The sequence below is a fragment of the Mesoplodon bidens genome (genome assembly GCF_964165515.1).
Source record: "Mesoplodon bidens genome assembly, chromosome: 13".
In the NCBI taxonomy this organism is placed as follows: Eukaryota; Metazoa; Chordata; class Mammalia; order Artiodactyla; family Ziphiidae; genus Mesoplodon; species Mesoplodon bidens.
In genome coordinates, this window is record NC_138169.1 from 12,763,166 (window position 1) to 12,788,386 (window position 25,221).

The 25,221-nt window shown below is 47.1% G+C and overlaps 1 protein-coding gene across 1 annotated transcript; it reads left to right on the forward strand.

Moving 5' to 3' along the window:
* Positions 1–14,457: 14,457 nt before the first annotated feature.
* On the forward strand, positions 14,458–14,733 carry HRK (harakiri, BCL2 interacting protein; the record flags this gene model as incomplete). The annotated part of the gene is made up of 1 exon (XM_081252913.1): positions 14,458–14,733. One exon carries the CDS (start codon positions 14,458–14,460, stop codon positions 14,731–14,733), a length of 276 nt encoding a protein of 91 aa, XP_081109039.1.
* Positions 14,734–25,221: the final 10,488 nt, after the last annotated feature.

The window sequence follows — 25,221 nt, forward strand, 5'->3', positions numbered from 1 at the left end:
GATAAAATACTGATGCCCAGTTAAATTGGAATTTCGGATAGACAATGATTTATTTATTTTTTTAGTATAAGTATGCCTACGCAAAATTTGAATTTCAGATAAGCAAAGAATAACTTTTTAGTATAAATATGTCCTATGCAATCTGTGGGACATACTTATATTTAAAAAAATTATTTGCTTATCTGAAATTCCAATTTAACTAGGTGCCATTTACTTTTATTTGTTAAATCTGACAGCCCAAAGTCCAAGGCATCATCATCACACCTGGAGTATCTCCTCACTGGTCTCCCTACCTCCACTCTGGCTCCTGGCAATGAATAAAAACCGACAGAGAGCTTTTGAAAAAGTGAATCATGAACTTCCCTGGCAGTCCAGTGCTTAAGACTCCGTACTTCCAATGCAGGGTGCGTGGGTTCGATACCTGGTTGGAGAACTAAGATCCCCCATGCCCTGCAGCAAGGCCAAAAAAAAGAAAAAGAAAAAGTGAATCAGATCAGCACACTCCCCTGTTGAAAACACCTCAAGGTGCCTCACCTGTTCTTTTTTTTTTTTTTTTTTTACTTTTTATTTTATATTGGAGTATAGCCGATTAACAATGTTGTGATAGTTTCAGATGCACAGCAAAGGGACTCGGCTATACATATGCATGTACCCATTCTCCCCCAAACTCCCCTCCCATCCAGGCTGCCACATAACATTGAGCAGAGTCCCCTGTGCTATATAGTAGGTCCACTGGTTATCCATTTTTTTTTTAAGTTTATTTATTTATTTTTTTAATTAGTTTCTGCTTTATAACAAAGTGAATCAGTCATACATATACATCTGTTCCCACATCCCTTCCCTCATGCATCTCCCTCCCTCCCTCCCCATCCCACCCCTCCAGGCGGTCACAAAGCACCGAGCTGATCTCCCTGTGCTCTGCGGCTGCTTCCCACTATCTATCTACCTTACGTTTGGTAGTGTATACACGTCCATGCCTCTCTTTCGCCTTGTCACAGCCCACCCTTCCCCCTCCCCATATCCTCAAGTCCATTCTCAAGTAGGTCTGCGTCTTCATTCCCGTTTTGCCCCTAGGTTCTTCATGACATTTTTTTTTTAAATTCCGTATATATGTGTTAGCATACGGTATTTGTCTTTCTCTTTCTGACTAACTTCACTCTGTATGACAGACTCTAGGTCTATCCACCTCATTACAAATAGCTCAGTTTCGTTTCTTTTTATGGCTGAGTAATATTCCATTGTATATATGTGCCACATCTTCTTTATCCATTCATCCGATGATGGACACTTAGGTTGTTTCCAGCTCCGGGCTATTGTGAATAGAGCTGCAATGAACATTTTGGTACATGTCTCTTTTTGAATTATGGTTTTCTCAGGGTATATGCCCAGTAGTGGGATTGCTGGGTCATATGGTAGTTCTATTTGTAGTTTTTTAAGGAACCTCCATACCGTTCTCCATAGTGGCTGTACCAATTCACATTCCCACCAGCAGTGCGCCTCACCTGTTCTTGAAATAACAAATCCATTTTTAAAAACAGCTTTATTGAGATAAAATTCACATACTGTACAATTCACTCATTTAAAAAAAATGCACAATTTGGGAATTCCCCGGCAGTCCAATGGTTAGGACTCGGTGCTTTCACTGATGGGGCCCAGGTTCAGTCCCTGATCAGGGAACTAAAATCCCACAAGCTGAGTGGTGTGGCCAAAAAATAATAATAAAATAAAGTGCACAATTCGATGGCGTTTAGAATATTCACAGATACACGAAACCATCACCACATTTTAGAACATCACCACCCAAAAAAAATACCCCACTCCCTTTAACCATCACCCCTAATCCTCTCCTGGGCAACCACAATTCTGTTTTCTGTATAGATTTCTCTATTCTGCACAGTTCATAGAAATGGAATCATTTGATATATGGTCATATGTGACTGGCTTCTTTCACTTAGCATCGTGTTTTCAAGGTTCATTCATGTTGTAGCATGTGTCAGTACTCATTTGTTTTTATGGCTGAATAACATTTCATTGTATGAATGGAACACATTTTGATTATCCATTCATCCACTGATGGGCATTTGGGTTGTTTCCACCTTTTGGCTCTTATGAATAACACTGTTATGAACATTCATGTACAGGTTTTTATGTAGTTGTGCTTATATTTCTCTGGGGTATATACTGAAGGGTGGAATTGCTGGATTACATCATTTTTTTTTTTTTTTTTTTGGTATGCGGGCCTCTCACTGTTGTGGCCTCTCCCGTTGCGGAGCACAGGCTCCGGATGCGCAGGCTCAGCGGCCATGGCTCACGGGCCCAGCTGCTCTGCAGCATGTGGGATCTTCCCGGACCGGGGCACGAACCCGTGTCCCCTGCATCGGCAGGCGGACTCTCAACCACTGCGCCACCAGGGAAGCCCTGGATTACATCATTTTTAATCATGCTGAATCATTTGAGGAACTGCCACACGATTTTTTCAAATTGGCTGTGTCACTTTACATCCCCACCAGCAGTGTATGAGGGTTCAATGTATATTTTACACCTTCCCATTCAAACCTATCTGTGGTCTGAAGCAGCAAGCCGTTTTCTACCTTGGGGGGCCTTTGCACACACTTCTGTTGTCCTAAAATACTCTTCCCACGTCACTCCTCAGTGCAGCTGACCCCATCCACCCTTTAGTTCTCGGCTTACGTGGGACCTCCTCAGACAAGCCATCCCTAAGTGCCTCATCTAAGTAATGCATCCACACACAATTTTCTCCATCACTGAAACGGACCCTTAACAGTTAACTTGTTTTCATTATTATTTACTTGTTTGTGTGTCTCCCCTATTAGAATGTAGCCTCCCTGAGGGTTGGGCCATCTCTATCTTGTTCATCCTTGTGTTCTCAGCTTGGTTCGTAGGATGTGCTAGATAATTGTTAGTTGGTTGGTTGGTTGAATGAATGAATGAACGAATGACGAAACGAATGAATCCCTGGGTGATGAAGCTAAGAGAAGGAACAAGGTGTTTCTGAGGTTTGTGACCACACATAGTAGACGCTCAATAAATATTTGTGTTACTGATGAGGCTGCAAGTAATAAAGATATGCACAACTACACACACACACAAAAAAAAGTAAGAGAAAGATGAATTTACTCCTTTAAGAAAGAAGTGAGGGATGTCATTGAAAGTCATAAATCTCAACACGAGTGCTCATATAGGAGATAGAAAGGGTTGCTTGGTCTATTCCACTTTGCAATCTGCTGAAGACATGCATCTCCTCTCCTCTCTGTTTTATAGAAAAATCACTCTGAGCACTTTGGTGCACTGAGCACTTTGGAACTCTAATTACATGTGACACACAAATGGAAAGAAAAATAGGAAATCAAACAACTGAGCCAATAAGTTGCAATTTATATGGGGACTTAATAGCAGCAAAATGCCCTAAGCCACTCAGAATTTCCTCAAAGCACTTTGCAGATGGACATCACAGGAGCTGTCATGAGAATGAAGTAGAGAATGTCTAAAATGTGCCTGAGTTCCTTGGTGACATGTCAGTGCTGTGAATCTTAATGTCCATTTTCACAATATTTCTCCAAGGTCAATGCTACGTAAGACTTTCTGAAGTCTGTCTCTAGCTCAACTTTGCAGTCTGATTTCTCAACACCGTCCCTCAGTCTCTAAGCTCTAATCATCTCAATCTCTTAGAGCTTTCCGCCCCATCATGCTCCTATCCCCTCTCACCTGCATCCGCCTAACTCCTACCAGGTTTCATTTTAGAGGTCACCTCCTCCAAGAAGCCTTCCTTTCCTTTTTCCTTCTCCAGGCTGGGTTAGATTCTGTATTAGTTAAGATTCTTTGGTTGACTTCTGATTCTGCATGTAAAAAGCTTTGAAGTCTCCACTCTGTCCTAACAACAAGTGAGAATCTGAACAGACTGAAAAATCATCAACTCTTCTCGGATCCATAAGAGAGGTGAAGATAGAGCAAACCACTGCCCCCAAGACTGGTGAAACAGGTGAATACAGGGAGTCCAGCTTACTGAAGCAGGGGCTCACAAGCAGAACAGTGCTGGGGTAGGAAAATCAGAGCTGTCGTGGATGAATTGCCTGAGGTTCAGTGTGCTCAAGTCTGAGAGTTAAAAGCCCCAGGGGACCCAGTCACAGTGGGGCTCCACACTTTTCTGAGGTTTTCCTCCAGAAGCTCCATCAAGCTCTCACAGTAAATATCAGAGAAAAGTCCCCTCATAGTTCCAGCAGGGAGACAGGAAATGAACCATTTTGAAATACACCAGAGTATTCTGTTCTTCTTAACCAGGCCTGCCCTTAGGAGAAACTAGTTAACCAGAGGGTAATCTGCTAGGGTATTATCAGAACCTAAGTGACTTGGAGGAAGGGAAATGTCCAAATCCAGTCAGTTCCAGCCTCCACATGGGAGAAGGGAAAAAAAGAGAAAGGCTGTAAATGACTAATATCAGAAATAAAAGGAGGGATAGCACTACAGATCCCATGGACATTAACAGGATAAGAAAAGAATATTATAAACAACTCTATGCCCACAAATTTGATAACTTGGATGAGAACCCACACAAGAAGAAGCAGATGATCTGAACAGGCTTACATCTACTGAAGAAATTGAACCGGTAGTCAATAACCTTCTAAAACAGAAAGCACCAGGCCCAGATGGGTTCGCTAGTGACTTCTATCAAGCATTTAAGGAATAAATTATACAAATTCTCCACAATCTATTTCAGAGGATAGAAGCAGAGGGAATACTTCCTAACTCGTTCTATGAGGCCTGCATTACCCTAATACCCTAACAAAGACATTTTCAGAAAACTACAGACTAATATCCCTCATGAAGATAGATGAACATAGATGCAAATAGTCTCAGCAGAGTATTAGCAAATCAAATCCACCAATGAATAAAAAGAATTACATACCATGACTGTGATATTACTTTTAAGAAAGACGTATCAGTATAATTGGTCATTAGGCTGACCAAATATATTTCTCACACGTATTTGGTTTTCCTCTTTGGTTCCTGGCTCACAGCTCCTGAAACCTTTGGAATTTCCTAAGTTTTGAGAATGGTCAAGTTACCTTTTGTTATGCGAATGAGGTGACTTTTGGAAGGCACCTAAGGATGGGCTGGTTGCCCATAGAACCAACCATGTGATTAGAGGGTTGGAACTTTCAGTCCTACCCCACTGACCTCTAGGTTAGGGAGACGGTCTGGAGATTTGATTCGATCACCAATGGCCAATGATTTCACCAATCATGACTATGCAATCAAGCCTCCATAAAAATCCAAAAGGATGGGGTTTGGAGAGCTTCTGGATTGGTGAACATGTGGAGATGTGGGGAGAGTGATGAGCCTGGAGAGGGCACACTCTCTCCCCTCATACCTTGCGCTATGCATCTCTTCCATCTGGCTGGTCCTGAGTTACATCCTTTCGTAATAAACCAGTTACATGTTTCTGAGTTCTGTGAGCCACTCTAGCAAATTAATCAAACCTGAGGAGGAGGTCGTGGGAACCTCTGGTTTAAAGCCCAGTGGGTCAGAAGTACAGGTAACAACCCAGGCTTTCGACTGGCATCTGAACTAAGGTGGGGGGCACTCTTGTAGGACTGAACCCTTAACCTGTAGACTCTGATGCTCTCTCCAGGTAGAGAGCATGAGAGTTGACTTGAATCGCAGGACACCCTGCTGGTGTCTGGATAATTGCTTGTTGGTGGGAGGAACCCTCCCCACCAGTGTTAGAACTGGATCCAGGAACCCAAAAGAATGACCAAGTAGGATTTATCCCAGCTATGCAAGGCTGGTTCAATAGTCAAAAATCAATTAAGGCAATTCATCACATCATCAGGCTAAAAAAGAAAAATCTAATGATTATGTCAATAGATGCAGAAAAAGCATTTGGCAAAATCCAGCACCCATTCATGATAAAACCTCTCAGTAAAATAAGAAAAGAGGGGAACTTCCTCAAGTTGATAAAGAATATCTACCCAAAAAACCTATAGCTAACATCATACTTAATGGTGAGAAACTAGAAGCTTTCCAACTAAGATTCGGAACAAGGCAAAGATATCCCCTCTTACCACTCCTTTTCATCACACTGGAAGATTCTTAGGTTGACAGAAACAGAAACCCAACTTAAAATGACTTTAGCTAAAAAGAGAATCTATTTTTGCTCTGGGAAGTTCAAGGGTAAGGTAAACTCAGGCTTCAGATCTCTCTTACTGTTGGTTCTCCCCCGCCTTCCTCCTTCTCTCTCCCTCTTTTTCTCTGTTGGACTCACTTTCTTCTACTGCAGTTGGGGATAAGCATTCCTGGAACATTAGGTTGCATAAAGGAAAGAGAATTAACTTAACACATGTACTACAATCCCTGACTCCATCTAGTATGGAATCTGGGGACAACTGGTAGGCAGAGTGTTGAGGAAAGAGGAAGCCCAAAGACTTTGGCTGCTGTTCTAACACATCCAGGAGCTAGCTCTGTGAGCTTGGGCAAGTCACCTGACCTCTATCATTCCCACTTTCCTCATCAGCAAAATATAAAAAATAACCTAGGCCATCAGTTTTCACACTTTAACGAGCATCAGAAACACAGGGGGTGGGACCCTACGCCACAGTGCCTGACTGACTGGTCTGGTTAAAGCTGGAGAATTTGCACTGCCAATAAATTTTCAGACGATCCTATTGTTGCTGGTCCAGGGACACACACTTTGAGATGATTTCTGGGGACTTTCCACATCTGAGATTCTATGGATATAAAAGCTGTGGGGATAAGCAAAGGAAAAGATTAAGAACGATAAAACATTTTTAGATTTGGAATCATGATTGTATGAGGGTGTTTTGTTGCTGTTGATTTGATTTTTTTTTTTACTGTGCTAAAATATATATAACATTGGGACTTCCCTGGTGGTGCAGTGGTTAAGAATCTGCCTGCCAGTGTAGGGGACACAGGTTTGATCCCTGGTCCAGGAAGATCCCACATGCCAAGGAACATCTAAGCCTGGGCGCCACAACTACTGAGCCTGCATGCTGCAACTACTGAAGTCCATGCGCCTAGAGCCCATGCTCCACAACAAGAGAAGCCACCACAATGAGAAGGCCACACACCACAACGAAGAGTAGCCACAGCTTGCAGCAAGTAGATAAAGCCTGCAAGCAGCAACGAAGACCCGAAGCAGCCAAAAAAAAAAAAAAATATATATATATATATATATATATATATATATAAATAACATAAAATTTACCATCTTAACCATTTTTTTTTTGGCTGAGCCACGTGGCTTGCTGGATCTTAATTCCCTGACCGGGGACCCCAGGCCCCAGCAGTGAGAGTGCCGAGTCCTAACCACTGGACCGCCAGGGAATTCCCCCATCTTAACCATTTTTAAGTGTACAGTTTAGTGGCATTAAGTACATTCACACTGTTGTAACCATGACCACCATCCATCTTCAGAACTTTTTCATCCTCCCCAAATGAAACTCTGTATCCATGAAACACTAAATACCCATCTCCCCTCCCCCCAGCCCCTGGCAACCACCATTCTACTGTCTGTCTCTGTGGGTTTGACTACTCTAGAAACCTCATATAAGTGGAATCATACAGAACTTGTCCTTTTGTGTCTGGCTTATTTCACTTAGCATGTTTTCAAGATTCATTCACTTTGCAGCATGTATCAGAATTTCCTTCCTCTTCAAGGCTGAATAATATTTCCTTGTATGGATAGACCACATTTGTTTACCCATTCAGCCATCCATAGTATAGCTGTCTTTACTATGTGTCAGGACTTTCATTTCAACAAAGGTGGAAGATTTAACATGGTTATTGTAGGGTTTCCCAGGAAGCCAATCTGAGATGGAGATTAGCATACAGGGGTTTGTTAGGGACACCCTTGGGATTGCCACCTAGGGAAGGGAGGAGAAAGAAGCAGGACTGGGCACAGGGAGAAGTTGAACTATGATGTGGTCCCCATGACAGACAGCTCTGTACCTTAGTCATTTTCCCTCTGTGCATGTCTGTGTCCAAATTTTCCTCCTCTTATGAGGACATCAGTCATTGGATTTGGACACACCCTAATCCTGTATGACCTTGTCTTAACTTGTTTACATGTTCAAAGACTCTATCTTCAAATAAGGTCACATTCACAGCTTCCAGATGGAGACAAACTTTAGAGGACACTATTTAACCCAGTACACATGTGATATCTGGAGCTGTGGCAGCCACCTTGCAGCCACGAGGCAATAAGCCTGAGGACCAAAACCAAAATACTGAGGACTGTGGAGCAGAAGCAAAGACATAGCCTGATTCTTAATGAAATAATTGTACCACAAACCCAACCCTGAGCTTGTCTTCATCCACACCAGGGGTTGGCATACTTTTTCTGTAAAGGGCAAGATAGTAACATTTTACAATTTTCAGGCCATATGATTTCTGTTGCAACTATTCAACTCTGCTGTTGCAGCAGAAATGCAGCCAGAAATTATATGTAAATGAATGAGCATGACTGTATTCCAATAAAATTATGACAAAAACAGGCAGCAGACCGATTGGCTCACATACCATAGTTTGCCAATTTCTGCTCTGGACTCATTGTCAAGTAAATAATAAAAACTCTTATGATTTAAGTCTCTACCAAATGTATACCACCTGCTATATCTAGGACAGGGTTTCCCACACTTGGCACTATTGACATTTTGGGCTAGATAATTCTTTGCTGTCTGTGCATTGTAGGCTGTTAAGTGGCATCCCAAGCTTCTACCCATTAGATGCTAGTAGCACCCTTCAGTTTTGACAACCAGAAAACATCTCCAGACTTTGCCAAATATCTCCAGGGGAGCAAAACTGTCCTTAGTTGAGAACCACTGATCTAGAGTAAATAGCTAGAAATGTAATCACCAGGTCATAGGGTATGTGAATTTCCAATTTTTCCAGGTCTGCCAAATTGTTCTCTAGTATTTATCCTCTCATCAGTATAATTTCAAGTCTAGTGACTCACTTGTTTAAAGTAAGCTCTGTTGCCTACAATAAAGTGATTATTGCCTGAGCAAAGCACAATATGTCTGAATTTTCACAGCAGGAGTACAAGTTTAAATTTATATTTTATTTATTTTTTGCCTGCGTTGGGTCTTCGTTGCTACGTGTGGGCTTTCTCTAGTTGCGGCGAGCGGGGGCTACTCTTTGTTGCGGAGCACAGGTTCTAGGCATGTGGGCTTCAGTAGCTGCGGCCCACGGGCTCAGTAGCTGTGGTTCATGGGCTCTAGAGCACAGGCTCAGCAGTTGTGGCACACGGACTTAGTTGCTCTACCGCATGTGGGATCTTCATGGACCAGGGCTTGTGTCCCTTGCATAGGCAGGCAGATTCTTAACTACTGCGCCACTAGGGAAGCCCCATGGGAGTACAAGTTTAATCAGCCCTATCTCCTGTGACTCCAGTAATCAAGGAATTAGGTTTTATTTAAGTGAGCTTTACCCTTTACACTTAAAGTATTGATGAGACTACAGTTATGGGCTGGTTAATCTTTTCTCTCCTGCTGTGGACAATCGTCTGCTGTTTTCTCTTTACTTACAACAAAAATATCCTTAAGGGAGAAGTAGCAAATGAATAAGTAGGAGAGCCCTGGAGGAATTACCCCATCTTTCCAGGTATCAGAGGGTTAAATAGGATAAATATGAGAGATGAGCACCGTGCTGCTCTGGCTCTATTGAATGCAAGGGACTTTCCTAGGAATAACTGTGATGTAATTGAATATTGGACTCACTGAAATATTAATCCTCTGTTTTCCCAGTGGGTTTGGGTCATGGTCCCTGTTCTGTTTCTTAAGTGGATGCTTAATAATCCTGATACATCAACAAGGGCCATAACAAATATTTATTGAGTGCCAAGCACTTTGCCCAATGCTTGATACATTCTTTCTTTTAATCCTCACAACAACCCAATGAGGTAGGTGTTTTGATTATTATTCCCATTTTACAGATGGGAAAGTGGGGGCTCAGAGAGATGAAAATTATGCCCAAGGCAGGGCCCAACATTGCATGATGGGGCTAGAGTTCAAACCCAGGTTTCTCTGGCACAGGGTGTCAAACCACTGTGCTATAACTCTGATTTAGATTCAAGAACTCTGTTGTTCACCAGGCCAATACCTGGCATCAAATCTGGCCCTGGCATTAATACATGGCTTCAGGAAACACAGCTGTTTGGAGGAGGCAACAGCTGTTCATTCATTTATCACTTCACCAAGCCACATGAATTAAAACACCGTAAGGTAAGGCTCAGTTGGTCTCCAACACCAGGATAGGTTATTATTGATTTAATTAAAGAAAAGAAATACTACGCACCCCCCCAATACACATACACTTCCTGCTAGAAACACTTGAGTTTTGATTTCTGTAGAAGGTAAAGGAATGATTTGCTGCAAAAAATTTTTTAATGTTATTGATAATAACAACTCTATGTACATCACCACGCATGTCTGAAAGTGGGAAAGACAAAGCAGGATGCTTACCATTCACTCATTCGTTCCTTCCCTCTCTCTTTCTTTCTTCCTTTCTTCCTCCCTTCCTTTCTTCCTTGCTTTCTTTCTTTCTTCCTTTTGACAAATATTTACCGAACACTTGCCATGTGCTAAGCCCAGTTTTAAGCACTGGGGTACCATAGGAAGTCTTCATGGCCTAGAAAAATCTATCTTATTTCTTTATAAGAAAGAGGCTGCACATCCTTGCAGTTGGTATGGAAAGTTTTCTCTGAATAAATGTATCAACTGGATTTCATGAACTATTTCTCAAAATAATCCCCTTAAACTCCTCCTCCCTTAAAGATCTCCAAAAGGACATGAAGGAGGAGGAAGGGAAACGGATGAACAGTCCTAGAAAAATATCCAGGCATGTGCTCGGCGGTAAAAGTGGCCATAGGCCTTTCTCACCTTCTGAGATGGCCCACGCTCTGTCTGGGGAGTGTGTTTCTCTCTAAATAAATCCACTTCTTACCTATCCCTTTGTCTCTCACTGAATTCTTTCTGCGATGAGACATCAGGAACCTGAGCTTCATTAAGTCCTGAAACCAGGTGTGTGATCTCAGTTGGAAAACCGTGGGTTTTGGCCAGGTTTGAGTCCTGGCACATGGGTTCAAGTCCCAATCTGAGGTGCCCCGTTTCAGAATCCGTAAGGCCTAAAAGCAAATAAAGCCACCTAAAAGAGAAAAAATAATGGGGGATGGGGAGGAAAAAGAAAAGAAAAAAAAAAGTGGCGATAGTCTGGTGAATATCTGCTTCTAGCTTCCCTTTAGGGCATTTTTCCCCTCTCACTCCCTCTGTATTAGGGCTGCCATAACAAAGCACTACAGACTGGGGGGCCTAAACATCAAAAAGTTATTTTCTCACAGCTCTGGAGGCCAAAAGTCCAAGATCAAGGTGTCAGCAGGGTGGGTTTTATCTGAGGCCTCTCTTCTTGGCTTGCACATGGCCATGTACCCGTGGTGTCTCTCCTTCTTCTTATAAGAAGACCAGTCATACTGGATTGCGGCCCAGCTCTAATGACCTCATTTTAACTTAATTACCTCTTTAAAGGACTTGTCTCCAAATACAGTCACATTCTGAGGTCCTGGGACTTAGGACTTCTGCACAGAAATTTTAGGGGGACACAGTTCAGCCCATAACAGCCGCCCTCCCTCCCTCTTCCTAAGTCCCCAGTGGTGACATAATGCTAAAGAGCATTAACGCTGGGGCCAGACAGCTGTGTGACCCTGGTCAAATTATTTAAATGCTCAGCCTCAGTTTGCTCATCCGAAATAAAGGATTAATAATCACACCTGTCCTATTACATCGGGTTGTTAAATGAGTTGATACAGCTAAGGCACTCAGAACAGTGACTGGCACAGAGTAAGCACCGTGTAAGTGTTTATTAAACATGAAAATCAAAAATGCATTTTTACTAAAGCGTTAGGAGAGTGTTACATGTCACTCTCCCAAAGAATTTGCTTTTTCTAGACAATACTCAACATCAGTGACAGAATCGCCAGTTCACAATAGGGGAACTATATATATTTGAGGGTGCGGGCCTTCCAACATTCTTCAAAGCACACTGTTTAGCGAGTGCATGATCTACTATAAAATAGTAACAGTAGCCAACATTTATTAAATGCTCACGGGTGTGCTGGGCACCGTGCTCAGGGCTTCCTGGTATGATCTTATTTATGAGGTAGGTACTATTATTCCCAATTTACAATTGAGGAAATGGAGGCTCCAAAAAGCCTCATCTCAAGGCCAAGTTCCCCAGTTAGTGAATGGGGAACTTGGTGGGCCCATTCTAAGGTGAGCCAATTTAGGGACTGTCACCTGCAGAGTACTGGGGGGAGAGGAGGTCTTCTCTTCTCCCCCACTTTTCCATCACCCCCTCTTCTCCCTCTGCTGAATGACACGTCCCCAGTGCCCACGGCCAAGGCTGCACTCTCTCTGCTAGAGAAAACATCCAAGCTGCCGGGACCCGACCCAGCGGCACCTCACGAGCCCAGCATTTTGAGGGGCAGGCTTCCAAACAGGGTAATAATCGTCCCATTAAAATTAATGTCCATGAAGTGAGCCGTTAAAAGCGTGCAGATTAAAACGGGGGTCGGGGGGAGGGAATTGTTCAATTTAAATCCAAAGGGCCTTTTAAATAGACACTGTATCTTCATTCTTGGAACATTACACTGGGCAATGGATCAGGTCCCCTCTGCAAAGACTAGGGGGGATTAAGGAGGTGAGTCCCAGGAGAATGGGGAAGTGGTTCTGGCCAGAAGCAAAGGGAACCAAGGTTTATCCAGGGCTCGCTGCATGCCAGGTGCTTGGCATACATTTCTCTCATTTAATCTCTGCCCCATCCTAGGAGGGAGGTATTATTATTCACAGATTACAGGGGGCAGTATAAAACCATGGTTAAGAGTTTAAAGCCTGCGGCAGACTGCCCTAACTTAGATCCAGGTTTATTCCTCATTAACTCTGTGATCTCCCGGCAAGAGACCTTACCTCCCTGTGCCTCAGTTTCCTCATCTGTAAAACAGGATAGTAACAGCACACTCTCACCACCCTAGAACGTGGAAACTCACTTTAGGCAGTGTAGACAGGGGCCTTAGCCCAGTAACCTACACAGAAGGCACTCAGTAAGTGTTGACCATTATTAAATAGGAGAATTGGGGTTGGGTGGATCTAAAGAGCCACCAAGATCACAGAGCACAGCTGCGATCTGAGCCCTGACCATGCTGCAGGTCAAGGGGAAATCTCTCCATGATAAATCCAGACCCAAACTAAGTTCATAGTCTTGAAGAATCTTTTCCAAGTGACCAAAGGACTCCTCAGGCCTTGGCAACACCCTGCCCGTGGGAAGAAGAGGATCAGAGCTGCCTCATCAGGACCTAGAAGGCTGGCTTGGAGCCACCTCCAGGCTCCCCCAGTTTTCTGAATCCCCATGGATTCAAGGCGGGTGAAGGTCTCATTCTCCTCCGAAGAATCCTGAGAGTCCCTTCACCCATCTGCACCTTCCAGATTTTCTAGTCTGGAGGGTCATAGGGGCAGTTCTCGGATTGGAAAAAAAAAAAAAAAAAAAAGGAGCTAAAATTCCCTGCCGGAGGCCCCCATCCCCGACCCCGCCGACCCCTTAGAGTCGCCATTGCGCGTTAAATCGCTAGAAACTAACCCCTGCAGGAAAGTAATTTTGACAAAGGAAGCAGACAAAAATAAGTTTCCTTCTGGAAAACCCCTTGTGAGGGTCTTTCGGGCGGAGGCGCGGTGTGCCGGGAACAGCCGAGACTAAGGGCCGACCCCCTAATCCTCTCCCCGCCTCCATCAAGGTTTCTAGCGGCGCTGCGGGCGCTTAAGGGTCTGGCGGCCTATCTCAGATGGGGGTGGGGTTGTGCGTCGGGTGTGCTCGTATCCGCAGCCTACAGGTGCGGAGTCAGACCTGAAAGTAGGCAAGTTGGGTTGGATCCGGCCCTCTCATGAGATTTTGAATCGACCCACCTCCCCCAAACCAAACAATAGCTTCGGAACATTGTTTGAATAATGCAGGAGAAAACCTCCCCCGGCGCTCCACGCCTCCGCGAGGGTCTCCCGCGACCCCTGAAGCCAGAGACCCAAGCGGCCGGTCGCCTTCAGGCGTCCCAGCGCCCCGCGCTCCTCTTCTCCCAACCCGCGCGCCCCCTCACTGCCGGCGCCGCTAGGGTTAAAAGTTACCTCTTGGTTTCTTCTGCCTGCAGCCCCCCCCCCCGGGGCCGGATGATGTAACCCCCCTCCCCGCGCCCTCCCCGCCCCCTCCACCATGTGACACTTTAATTAATAATAGCGCCGTCAGCACAACAAACGCACAACACAAGGAGAAACTTGGTGTCCAGGGGAGGCCCCCGGCGACTGGAGCGCGGCGGAGGCAGGCGCAGAGGCCGAGGCAGAGGAGGCGAGGGGCGACCGACGCGGGGAGGGAGCGAGGCGAGCGGTCATGTGCCCGTGCCCCCTGCACCGCGGCCGCGGCCCGCCGGCGGTGTGCGCCTGCAGCGCGGGCCGCCTGGGTCTGCGCTCGTCCGCCGCGCAGCTCACGGCCGCCCGGCTCAAGGCGCTCGGCGACGAGCTGCACCAGCGCACCATGTGGCGGCGCCGCGCGCGGAGCCGGAGGGCGCCGGCGCCCAGCGCGCTCCCCACCTACTGGCCCTGGCTGTGCGCGGCCGCGCAGGTGGCGGCGCTGGCGGCCTGGCTGCTCGGCAGGCGGAACTTGTAGGAACGCGGGGCTTCTTGGTGGGGCCGGAGCCGAGACCTAGCCGGAGCGAGCAACAGGTACGCGAGCGAGCGAGCGAGCGCCAGCGCGCGGTGTCTGGGGACTGAAGACTTGCGGCTGGCTTGGGAGCGGGAGAGCCTCAAGTTTGGCGTTCTTCTCTTCCCATCTCCTTCTTCCTCCGCAAGGATCTCGGTCCCCCTCCTAGGCAGTCCCCACCTCTCCTTCCAAGTACCGGCTCCACCGTTTCTGCCCCTTCTTTCCGAGTCCTTAAGCGCATCTTGCCACTCTCTCCATCGGGGTGGCTTTGGGAGGACTTTGGCCTCCGTAAGCCCCACCAGCGGCTCAAGCAAACACACAGTATAAGTAAAAGCTGGGCTTGCTCTGAGAACAGTTACAGGCCAAGCCAAAGAATTACAATCTATCGCGGTTTCAAGACGAGTCCTCAGTCCTCTTTCAGACGCCTGCCACTCCAGAGTCGCCACCGTTTCCATCACCGCCGCTCCAAACCCCCTTCTCCTTAAGTGTCACTTCTCCGGTTTCTGTTGCCCGTCTCCCGGCGCCCCGAGCACTTCTCGCGACTTCCTCCCCTTCCTGGTTTCTGGCTGGCTCCGTCTTTCTCCCTACCTAAGTTTTCCTCCGCTCTGGCAACTTCATCTCCCCTCCAGTGAGGTGTCCCGTTTGAGGAGCTTGGCCTCCTCTTCACCAAACGGAGGAACTGAGATGAAGAAGATGCCCCCAAGTGAGCTGGGATCGGAGGCTCTCAGGGAAACTCCAAGGGGAAGCCTTAATGAAAGAGCATCAATTGAGCTCTTTCTGGGTGTTAGGCCTTGTTGAAGGAGGAGGTGTTTGAGAGCCTGCAGTATGCTAGGCACTGCGCGGCGGGGGTGGGGGGTGAGTATGGAGCGCTTAGTGTGTCTGGTACCAGTAGGAGAAAGGTACTGAGCACCTACTGTGCGCTGGGCCCTTGGGATTGGGGAATTACTGAGCACCAGCTGTGCGCCTGGCACTGTGCTAGGCGCTTTAGGGGAGCAAACGTGTAAGGATCGTCTTTTCAGATTCTGGAATAGAGAGGAGAGCTGCATGAGTGCGAGTGGAGAGAATCAGGCTGAGCCCACCAAAGGTGGGTCTAGGGCCGGAAGGTGAAGGTCGAAGGTGAGAAGGCCAGCCTCAGGATGCCATGGCCCATAGAAACCGAGCGCTCGGGTCGCGGCTGAGCCCCGCGGTGCGCCAACACCCTGGGAAGCTGGCGCGGCGCCCGCAGGGAGAGGCGGCAGCCGGAGCGTGGGGGGTGGCAGCGCCCGGGGAGATGCGGGGGTGTGCGGGGTGTGAGCCGGGAGCGCGGGCGACAGATGTCTCGTGGGCCGGCGCAGCCCGGGCGCTGGCGAAGAGAGGTGCGCGCTTTGGGACGCTGTCTGCCCGGCTCGGAGGTCCCATCCGATTCTCCACCTCCCGGAAGAGAGGCCCGGGGCTGCCCTCGGCCGCAGAAGACCAGGCTGGGGCCGCCGAATCCTAGAGGCAGGACCAAAATTTTGGACGGGGGCACGGGGAGGTGGGGCAGAAAAAGGGAGCCAAGCAAGAGACGGGAAGCCCAAAGTGTGTAATTTAGGGAAAGGCGGAATGAAGGTGGGAAAGGAGGCAAAGAAAAAACGGGCGGCGAGACGAGGAAAGAAAGGCGGGGGAGCTGGAGAAAGAGAGAGTTTCTGGAGGACAAGATAGTGGGAACGTGGATTAGAAAGATGGGAAGCGAGAGGAATCCAGTAGAAACGGGGAGGAGGGCTAGGACACCGCTTCCTCCAGGCTTGGAGACCAGGCGAGGCTGGGGAAGCGCTGCCTTCTCGGGACTAGACAGTGCAGGATGCTGGGCGTCCCACCCAGGGGGCGGAGAGCGCCCAGCCAGAGCCCGACTGGCGCGCGTCGGGGCCGGGGATGCTCACGGGTCCCTCAGGAGGAGGCTGCCGCCCTGGAGGTGGCCCGAAACCTCCGCGAGGGCGCGCGGGGCGAACGCAGCGCGCCTCTCTGAGCTCAGGCGCGGGGAAGGACCCACGCGACAAGGCAGGGGTACGGGGAGGAGTTTTCGCCGGTGCGGCGTCAGCGGATAATTGTCGTCGCAGTTTATTTCCCCTTCCTGAGTCTGATTCTGCCCCAGAGCCCCGTGCTACGTCCCGACTCCAGGCCACCTCCTCAGCATACCCCTGGGTTCTCCTCCATCCTGCTGGGTCCCGTCCGGGCGTCCCCAGCAGGCACACCCTCTAGGGTCCTCCCGCCTCGGGTGCCCTGACCCCAGGATGCCCGGCACGGCTTTCCTGCCGCGCTGCACCTCACTCCCTCGGATCGCCGGTAGAATGGTATTGAACAGAATGTATACCACTACCATCCCGGGGTTCGCCTTGCTGGATCTCCCAGGCTCGGCCCCTATCACAAGGACTTGGCTTCTCTCGCTGCTACCTCCAACTCGGGCCTTTCTTGTGCTTTTGGCTTAACCGGGGGAAACCCATCTTTCCCCAGCCTTCGGTAAGTTAGCAAGACGTGAAAGGAAATCTCCTGGAGAAAGATAGTTTGTTGAGTTCTGTGTGTGGTCCTCTCCACATTTCCTACCCCAGAAGAGAAATGGGAATGCTCACAGGGTGCCTTATTTGTTTCAGGGAGGCCTGAATCAGCCATCTAGGGCAGACCATTCTCTTAGGTTAAAGGTGAGCTTAGCTATATGCACGACAGCAGTTTCAACAAGCTTGTTTTGAGCCTCTACTGTGAGCCAGCAAAAGTTTTCTCAGAAGTCATCATTAGGGGCTTCCCTGGTGGCACAGTGGTTGAGAATCCGCCTGCCGATGCAGGGGACACGGGTTCGTGCCCCGGTCTGGGAAGATCCCACATGCCGCTGAGCCTGCGCGTCCAGAGCCTGTGCTCCGCAACGGGAGAGGCCACAACAGTGAGAGGCCCGCGCACCGCAAAAAAAAAAAAAAAAAAAGAAGTCATCATTAAACAAACAAACAAAAATTCAACCTCCCCTCTGAGACTCAGTTTTCCCATATGTAAAATGGGGACAATAATAGTACTTAAATGCACAGCTGTTGTCAAGAGGGTAAAATGAAGTCATTTAGAGAGAGCTCTAGAACAGTGCCTGGCACATAAGAAGTGAATACAAATGTGAGCTATCATGACTATGATTATGCATTTAATATCTTTCTTTCCTAAAGCAGACAACACTTTGCCATTGTCATTGCTGGTGATTCCAGAGTATTCTTACTTGCCATTTTGGGGAATCAAGGCCACATGGGCCAGGATAGTATAGGGGTTAAGAGCATGGGTTTAGGGATCAGATGAAACTGGATTTAAGTCCCAGCCCAAGAACTTTCTGGCAGTATGACCTTGGATAAGAACCATAACCTCTCTGAGCCTTTATCTGTAAACCGGAGCTGTATCTCTATCAGGATTGTTGGGAGGTTGATAGGAGAGCATCTATTTCACGTGCCCAGTGCAGTGCCTGGCACTTAGTTCAGTTGTCAGAGGATGCTATGAAATGGTTAATGCCATTCAAAGGGGAAACTGAGGCAGAGAGAGTCCACCTGAGTTGTCCCAAAGGATCGATCAATGGCAAAGTCAGAACTGGCATTGGAGTTTCTGCCTTTGAGGGCCTGCAGCACGCAGCCCGTCAGATGACTTGAGGGATGCAGGGGAGGAGATGATACCAGGGCGGCAAGCAGAAGGGGTGGTGAGCCTTGAATTCCTGCACTAGAGAGATTCCCTTTCTGAGGGAGCCTCGGGGGAAGCTCCTTGGAGGCTGGGGAGGCTGGGCGGAGAATGGGTGTGGTTTAACCAGTCATTGCTCCAAGATACAGGAGAGGGAACAAAAGATGCTTTATGGTGAGCGCTGGCTGGTGGAAGTGTGGGAGGGAGGAGAAGTGTCACTTGCCTTGGGTGGGGGGGGAGGGAAAGAGAAGGAGGAGGATTCCGGCTGGGGTGGGCAGAACCTTGCCTTAGGACTAAGGAGGGGGGAGAAAGGGGTACTCTGCGCACCCAAGAGGCGACGTGGTCAGCAGCAAGGAAGATAATGGGCCAGCAGGAGCCTGCTTTAATGAATTAATGACGGTCTGGCCTGCCCGCCAGACATGCTAACTGGTTCTTGGCAGGTATTTTGGGGATTAAGTGGTTAAACCTGGAGGCGCATCCCTCAGGCCTCCCTCCCAGACTGCTGCACCCCTGCCAGGATTACTTTTAGAGGTTGAAAGCCTAGGCAAGGAAGGAAAGGAGTGAGTGGAGGAGGAGACAGCTGTTGGGGAGGAAACCCCCGCCGCCCCCCCGCCGCCCCCCCGCCCCCCAGGGAAACAGCCAGATGTGCAGGACGGTGGCAGCCTTCCTGCCACATGGTCGCTGTCTGGAGTCACTCTTTTGCCTACTGAGAGGCCAGGATTCAAGTGACTGAGCTGTGGATGTAAAAACAGCCGCACCCGGGAATAATTCTGGTTTTTTGTGACCGCCTGGAGGGGTGGGATAGGGAGGGTGGGAGGGAGATGCAAAAGGGAGGGGATATGGGAACATATGTATATGTATAACTGATTAAATTTGTTATAAAGCAAAAAAAAAAATAATGTAGGCCCTGGAGGCCAACAGAAGTCAAAAAAAAAAAAAAGAAAAGTCAGCTTTTCAGACCTACATTGGGGGTGGGAGGAGTGGAGTGGGGGCTTCTGTCTCCCTTCTGGTCATCACTGTGTGTGACAGGATTTCATGGTAACAGTGAGCTGCCCCACACTGTCCCTAGCCCATGGCAGCTTGCTTGTCACATAGTAGATACAAAATAACTATGGTGAATACATGAATCATTCAGAAACTGTGCACGATGAGCATTAGTGTTTCCTAAATTTGGCTTCTTTCACTTTTTCACCTATTAATTATTGAGTTCCTACTGTGTGCAGGGCATGGTGGACACAGGAAGGACCAAGACATAGAAGCCCCTGCTCTCATGGAGCCTACATTTTAGTGGGAAGAGACAGATGATAAATCAGTAAAGATTGTTCTGGTTACAACTGCTGTGTAACCAATTACTCCAAAACTTAGTGGCTTAAAACAACTATTCAATTAGGCTCATACATTTCTGTGGGTTAGAAATTCAGACAAAGCATAGCAGGGGTGACTTGTCTCAGTTCCAGGCTGACTGGGGGCTCGAGTCATGGTGATGGGATCTTCATTTATAGGCCTGGCTGTTGATGCTGGGTGCCAGCTGGGACTGCCAATCAGAGCATCTACACTCAGTCTCCTCTTGTGGCTTGGGCTTCCCCACAACATGGCAGCCTCACAGTAGATGGATTCTGACCTGGTATCTTAGAGCTCCAAAGGCAAGTGTCTCCGAGGGTCAGATGGAAGCTGCTTTGCCTTTTTTGACCCAGCTTCAGAAATCACTTTGGTTAAAAGCAGATCACAAGCCAGCCCAGATTTAAGGGGAGTGGAATTAGACACTACCCCATGGGGGAGTGGCAAGGTTCTAGAATAGCAAGTGGGAGAGAAGATATTGTTGTGGCCATCTTTGGATTATGCAGTCTAACACAGAATTCCAGAAAGTGTTCAGGGCTCTGAAGGTAACACACGAAGATAATGTATAGGCATACCTCGGAGACATTGTGGGTTTGGTTAGACCCCTGCAATAAGGCGAGTCACAAATTTTTTGGTTTCCCAGTGCATATAAAAGTTATATTTACATTATACTGTAGTCTATTAAGTGTGCAGTAGTATTACATCTTTAAAAACAATGCACACACCTCAATTTAAAAATACTTTATTGCTAAAAAATGCTAACCATCATCTAAACCTTCCATAAGTCATAATCTTTTTGCAATAATCACATCAAAGATCACAGACCACAGATCACCGTAACAAATATAATAATGATGAAAGATTTGAAATATTGGGAGAATTATCCAAATGTGACACAGAGACACGAAGTGAGCAAATGCTGTTGGAAAGAAAAATGGCATCAATAGACTTGCTTGACACAGAGTTGCCACAAACTTTCGATTTGTAGAAAATGCAAATATCTCCGAGGTATGCCTTTCATAGCGAGAGCCTGGGGCGCTCCTTACGTGCAGTGGTTGGAGATGGCCACTTTGAGAAGGAACCAAGGAAACAATGATGTGAGAGACGAAAAGGAGCCAACCACGTGAGTACCTGGAAGCACGGTGTTCTGGGGAGGTGAGACTTTGCACTGTGTGTTTGAGGAAGAGGAAAACGAGCAGTGGGCTAAGACCACATGAACTTGGGGGAGAGGAAGTCAGAGGGCAGGCAGGGGCTAGATCAGGCCCATGGTAGGGAGGTTGAGTTTTGTTGTCAAGGGATTCACAAGTGCTGACAGTACATGAAGAGGTGCTTTATAAGAGGAGAATTAGATGTGATGCAATAAATTACTCATCCTCATGCATTTGCAAATATGAATTGAGCACCAGCTCAGGGCTAGGCGCCAGGATGCAGGGATGCAGAGATGAGTAAGTCCCAGAACCTGGCCTCAGATGCTCCTAGACCTCAGGGGCAGGAGACCCCGGCTCTGACCCCCACCACAGCCTACTCTCACTGGAGGAGACCTCTCACCAAGGTCTGAGAGGTTCTGGCCCCTGTGGCAGCTCACTGATGCCCAGCCCTCAGTGCCCTCAGAAGGTTGTGGATATTGGCTGGATTTCCATTCAATTCCGTATTGTCTCCCCTCCCTCCTTCCTGCTTTAAACTGGTGCCCCTGCAGTTGGGTGAGGGATCTCTGTTTTAGGCCACATCAGTGAGATGTGTCCTTTTAGTACTGCTGGATATCCAGGCAAAGAAAAAACTCCTTTCCGTGCCCTGTGGAGAGAAAATTGGCTGCCCCACAGAGTGTTGCCATCTTTGAACTTTTGCTCCACAGACCATGGGCTTGGGCAAGATGGAATTAAATTGTTTTGGGAAACTTTATGTAATATTCCTTTTTTTAAGAAAAAATAGCTTTATCTTGATTACAAAAAATATTACAAGCACGTTATCAAATACTTGGAAAATACTGAAAAAAAGAAAAATTTAATCGATTGTTTTTATCTCACTACCCATTGTTAACATTTTGAGAGGTTTCTTTCCATTAAAAAAAAATGCGCTGAGAGGTACTTTACCAAGGAGAATCCCTCTAAGTACATTCTCTGTAATCTGACTTTTTTTTTTTTTTTTTTTTTTGTGGTACGCAGGCCTCTCACTGCTGTGGCCTCTCCCGTTGCGGAGCACAGGCTCCGGACGCGCAGGCTCCGCGGCCATGGCTCACAGGCCCAGCCGCTCTGCGGCATGTGGGATCTTCCCTGACCGGGGCACGAACCCATGTCCCCTGCATCGGCAGGTGGACTCTCAACCACTGCGCCACCAGGGAAGCCCTGTAATCTGACTTTGTCATTATATCATGGACATTTCTCCATGCTTTATAGTATTTTCTACGACACGCTTCTTAGAGGTTGCCTAGTATTTCTCTGGCTCTCCCGCCATTTACCTCCTCATGCAGCTATTATTGGACATTTAGACAGTTTCCAGTGTGATGCAGAACATCCTTGGGTGTAACTCTTCGGGTACATCACAGATGATTTTCTTAAGAATGCCCACATGTGGAACTTTGATATCAAAAGTGTACGTAAACATTCTTTTATTATAAAAAGAATATAAAGCTTTTAGGCCAACTATGGTTTATGTTTATTTTACTCTCTAGTTAAGGTTGTATCCATTTCTAAAAAGCTGTACCTTTTTAGACTAACAATTAAATATACGTTGAGACTTGATGTGGTTTTTAGTATTATTTAATGTTGAACTGAAATTCTTTTCTTGGACAACCAGCTATCACCACGCTCGTTAGGCTTTTCACCTCTACTTATAAGTCTTCTCACTATTTTGCCACATAGATGAATTCGTTCTAGTTACTGCTCATTTATAATGTTTCAGCCTGTTGGCACACCATGGGGCCTCATTCTTGATTCAGAAAATTTAACTGCTGGTAACTGTTTATCTAATTCACCCAGATTTTATGCCGAGGTAGGACAGCTTGATGGACAGTGACATGAACTTTGGAGTCAGGCTGACTTTCAGATCCGGTCCTGATCTGCCATTTCCCAGTTATGTGACCTTAGGCATGTCCCTCTGCCTTCTGAGCGTATAAGGTATTTCACTGCTGTTCAGAAAAGGGTGAGTGCAGGATATGTGTTGTTCTTTCTTTTTTTTTTTTTTTGCGGTACGCGGGCCTCTCACTGTTGTGGCCTCTCCTGTTGCACAGCACAGGCTCCGGACGCGCAGGCTCCGTGGCCATGGCTCACGGGCCCAGCTGCTCCACAGCACGTGGGATCTTCCTGGACCGGGGCACGAACCCATATCCCCTGCATCGGCAGGCGGACTCTCAACCACTGCGCCACCAGGGAAGCCCAATGTGTTGTTCTTATTTGGTGTAAATTTCAGTCCACGGGCCCATATTCAGAGTATGGTGGGAACTCTTAGGGGACTTTTCTGAGCTTTTTGCACAAAGCAGTTGCTAATCCTGCCCCCACCCCCAACTCTGTGGATCACCAACAGCCTTCTTAAGCCACTGCGCCGGGGCTGGGGGAACCTCCAGGACAGGACTCGCCAACCTGGGGGACACTAGCTGCCAGGTCCCGTGAGGGCCCCAGTCCTGGCTTTTTGTCCATCACTGTATCCCAGCACCTGGCATGGTGACCAGTGCAGAATGGGCATTCACTAACTACTGAATGAATGGATGGATGAATGAGTAAATGAATGAATGAATTTGGGAGGGGCTCAGGGAATTGGGGACACCCCCAGAAATGAGACATGAAACTGGCTGACTTCATACTCCTCTATTCGCCGCCCTCGCCCCCCGACTTCAGAAAGAAATCATTGCTTTGATCTCAAAAGATCTATGACCCAAAGAGATCACTGTTCTAAAAACACAGCCAGAAACAGACAGGACTTTAGAAACCACCTAACTCAACTCCCTCACCTTATAGATGGGGAAACCAAGGCACAGAGATGGCTTCTGAAGGTGAAAATGAGGTGGGCTTACATGCCAGCTGTCTCTGTCGAAGAATGTCTTAGTGTCTAGGCAGAGGTCGAAACCTGGTAGTTTCCTGGCTGTAATTGGCCTGCCATTTAGCTTTATTTGACTTGCATGTCTTCCCCCACAGGCTTAAAAATCAGGCACTTTCATATTGAAGTCCGGGTTTCCAGTTTTTATTGAAAAAACAGAAAGATCTGACAATACCAAGTCCCATGTGGCAGTAAAAAGCTGGAGATGAGTGTCAGAAACCTCTTTAGATGGGACACAAACTCTCCACTGACCCTGGCCCCTCCTGGGCACACGTTACTGGGGCCAGTGCATTTAAATTTATGACCTCTGGTTTCGGAGACCACCCTGCCAGACTTCCCTTGATGCGTAGACACACCCACATGTGCATCCTATTTTAAATAAATGAGATCATACTGTTCATGCTGTTTTGTAATCTGTTTTTTCCCCAGTAAAAATAGGTTGCTGAGATGTTCCCATGTCAACAGAGGTTTTCATCTTTTTTTTTTTTTATGGCTGCATGGTGTTCCAGTGCTTGGATGGACCACGATTTCCTTATTTGGTCACATCCCCAGGATATTTACGCTGTTCCCTATTTTCTGATAGTTCGTAAGTGAGGTTTAGTGAACATTCTTGTTTGGACAACTTTGCAAAAAAAGAAACACAAAAAACTGAAGTTCCTAGAGGTGAACTTGTTGGGTGAAAGAATGTGTGTGTTGTAACATGTGATACATAAGGCGAGATTGCTTTAAGAAGGGTCTGTCCATCTGGTTTGGTGTCGATTGTGTGCTGTGCTACCCCCAACTTCTCAGTGCTTATTCTTTTGGACATCAGTTAGTTTGGCATTCAAGGCCCACCTGCCAGAACTTCGTAGTGGGCAGAGCTCTGAGGTCTCTGGGCTCTCTCCACAGACTTCATATAATCAATAACTGTTCACTGATAGCACTGATAACTATTCACAGATAACAGGGGCAATAGATAGATAGGCAGAGAGAAGGAAACACATCTTCCAGGAGCTGCCAAATGGCCTCTTCCTTTCTCGTACACCCCACACCTAGCCTTCTGCTCTTTTAGTCCCCTCAGCCACCGTCTCCTCAGAGCCCAGTGTCCTAACTGGCCAGCATGAGCTACATGGACAGAGATTTAAATGATAACATGGACCAGAGCATCTTCCCTCTAGGAGGATTCCACATGGAGAGCTTTGTACCCATGATTCTTAGACATCAGGACCGACCGCTGGTACCATTTGAACTCCATGGTCAAAATCAACCCACGGAAACCAAAGATGGAAGAGTGGGTAATAAGAACCTACTGTCTAGCACAGGAAACTCTACTCAATACTCTGTTATGACCTATATGGGAAGAGAATAAAAAAGAGTGGATATATGTACACGTGTAACTGATTCACTTTGCTGTACAGCAGAAACTAATACAACATTGTAAATCAACTATACTCCAAT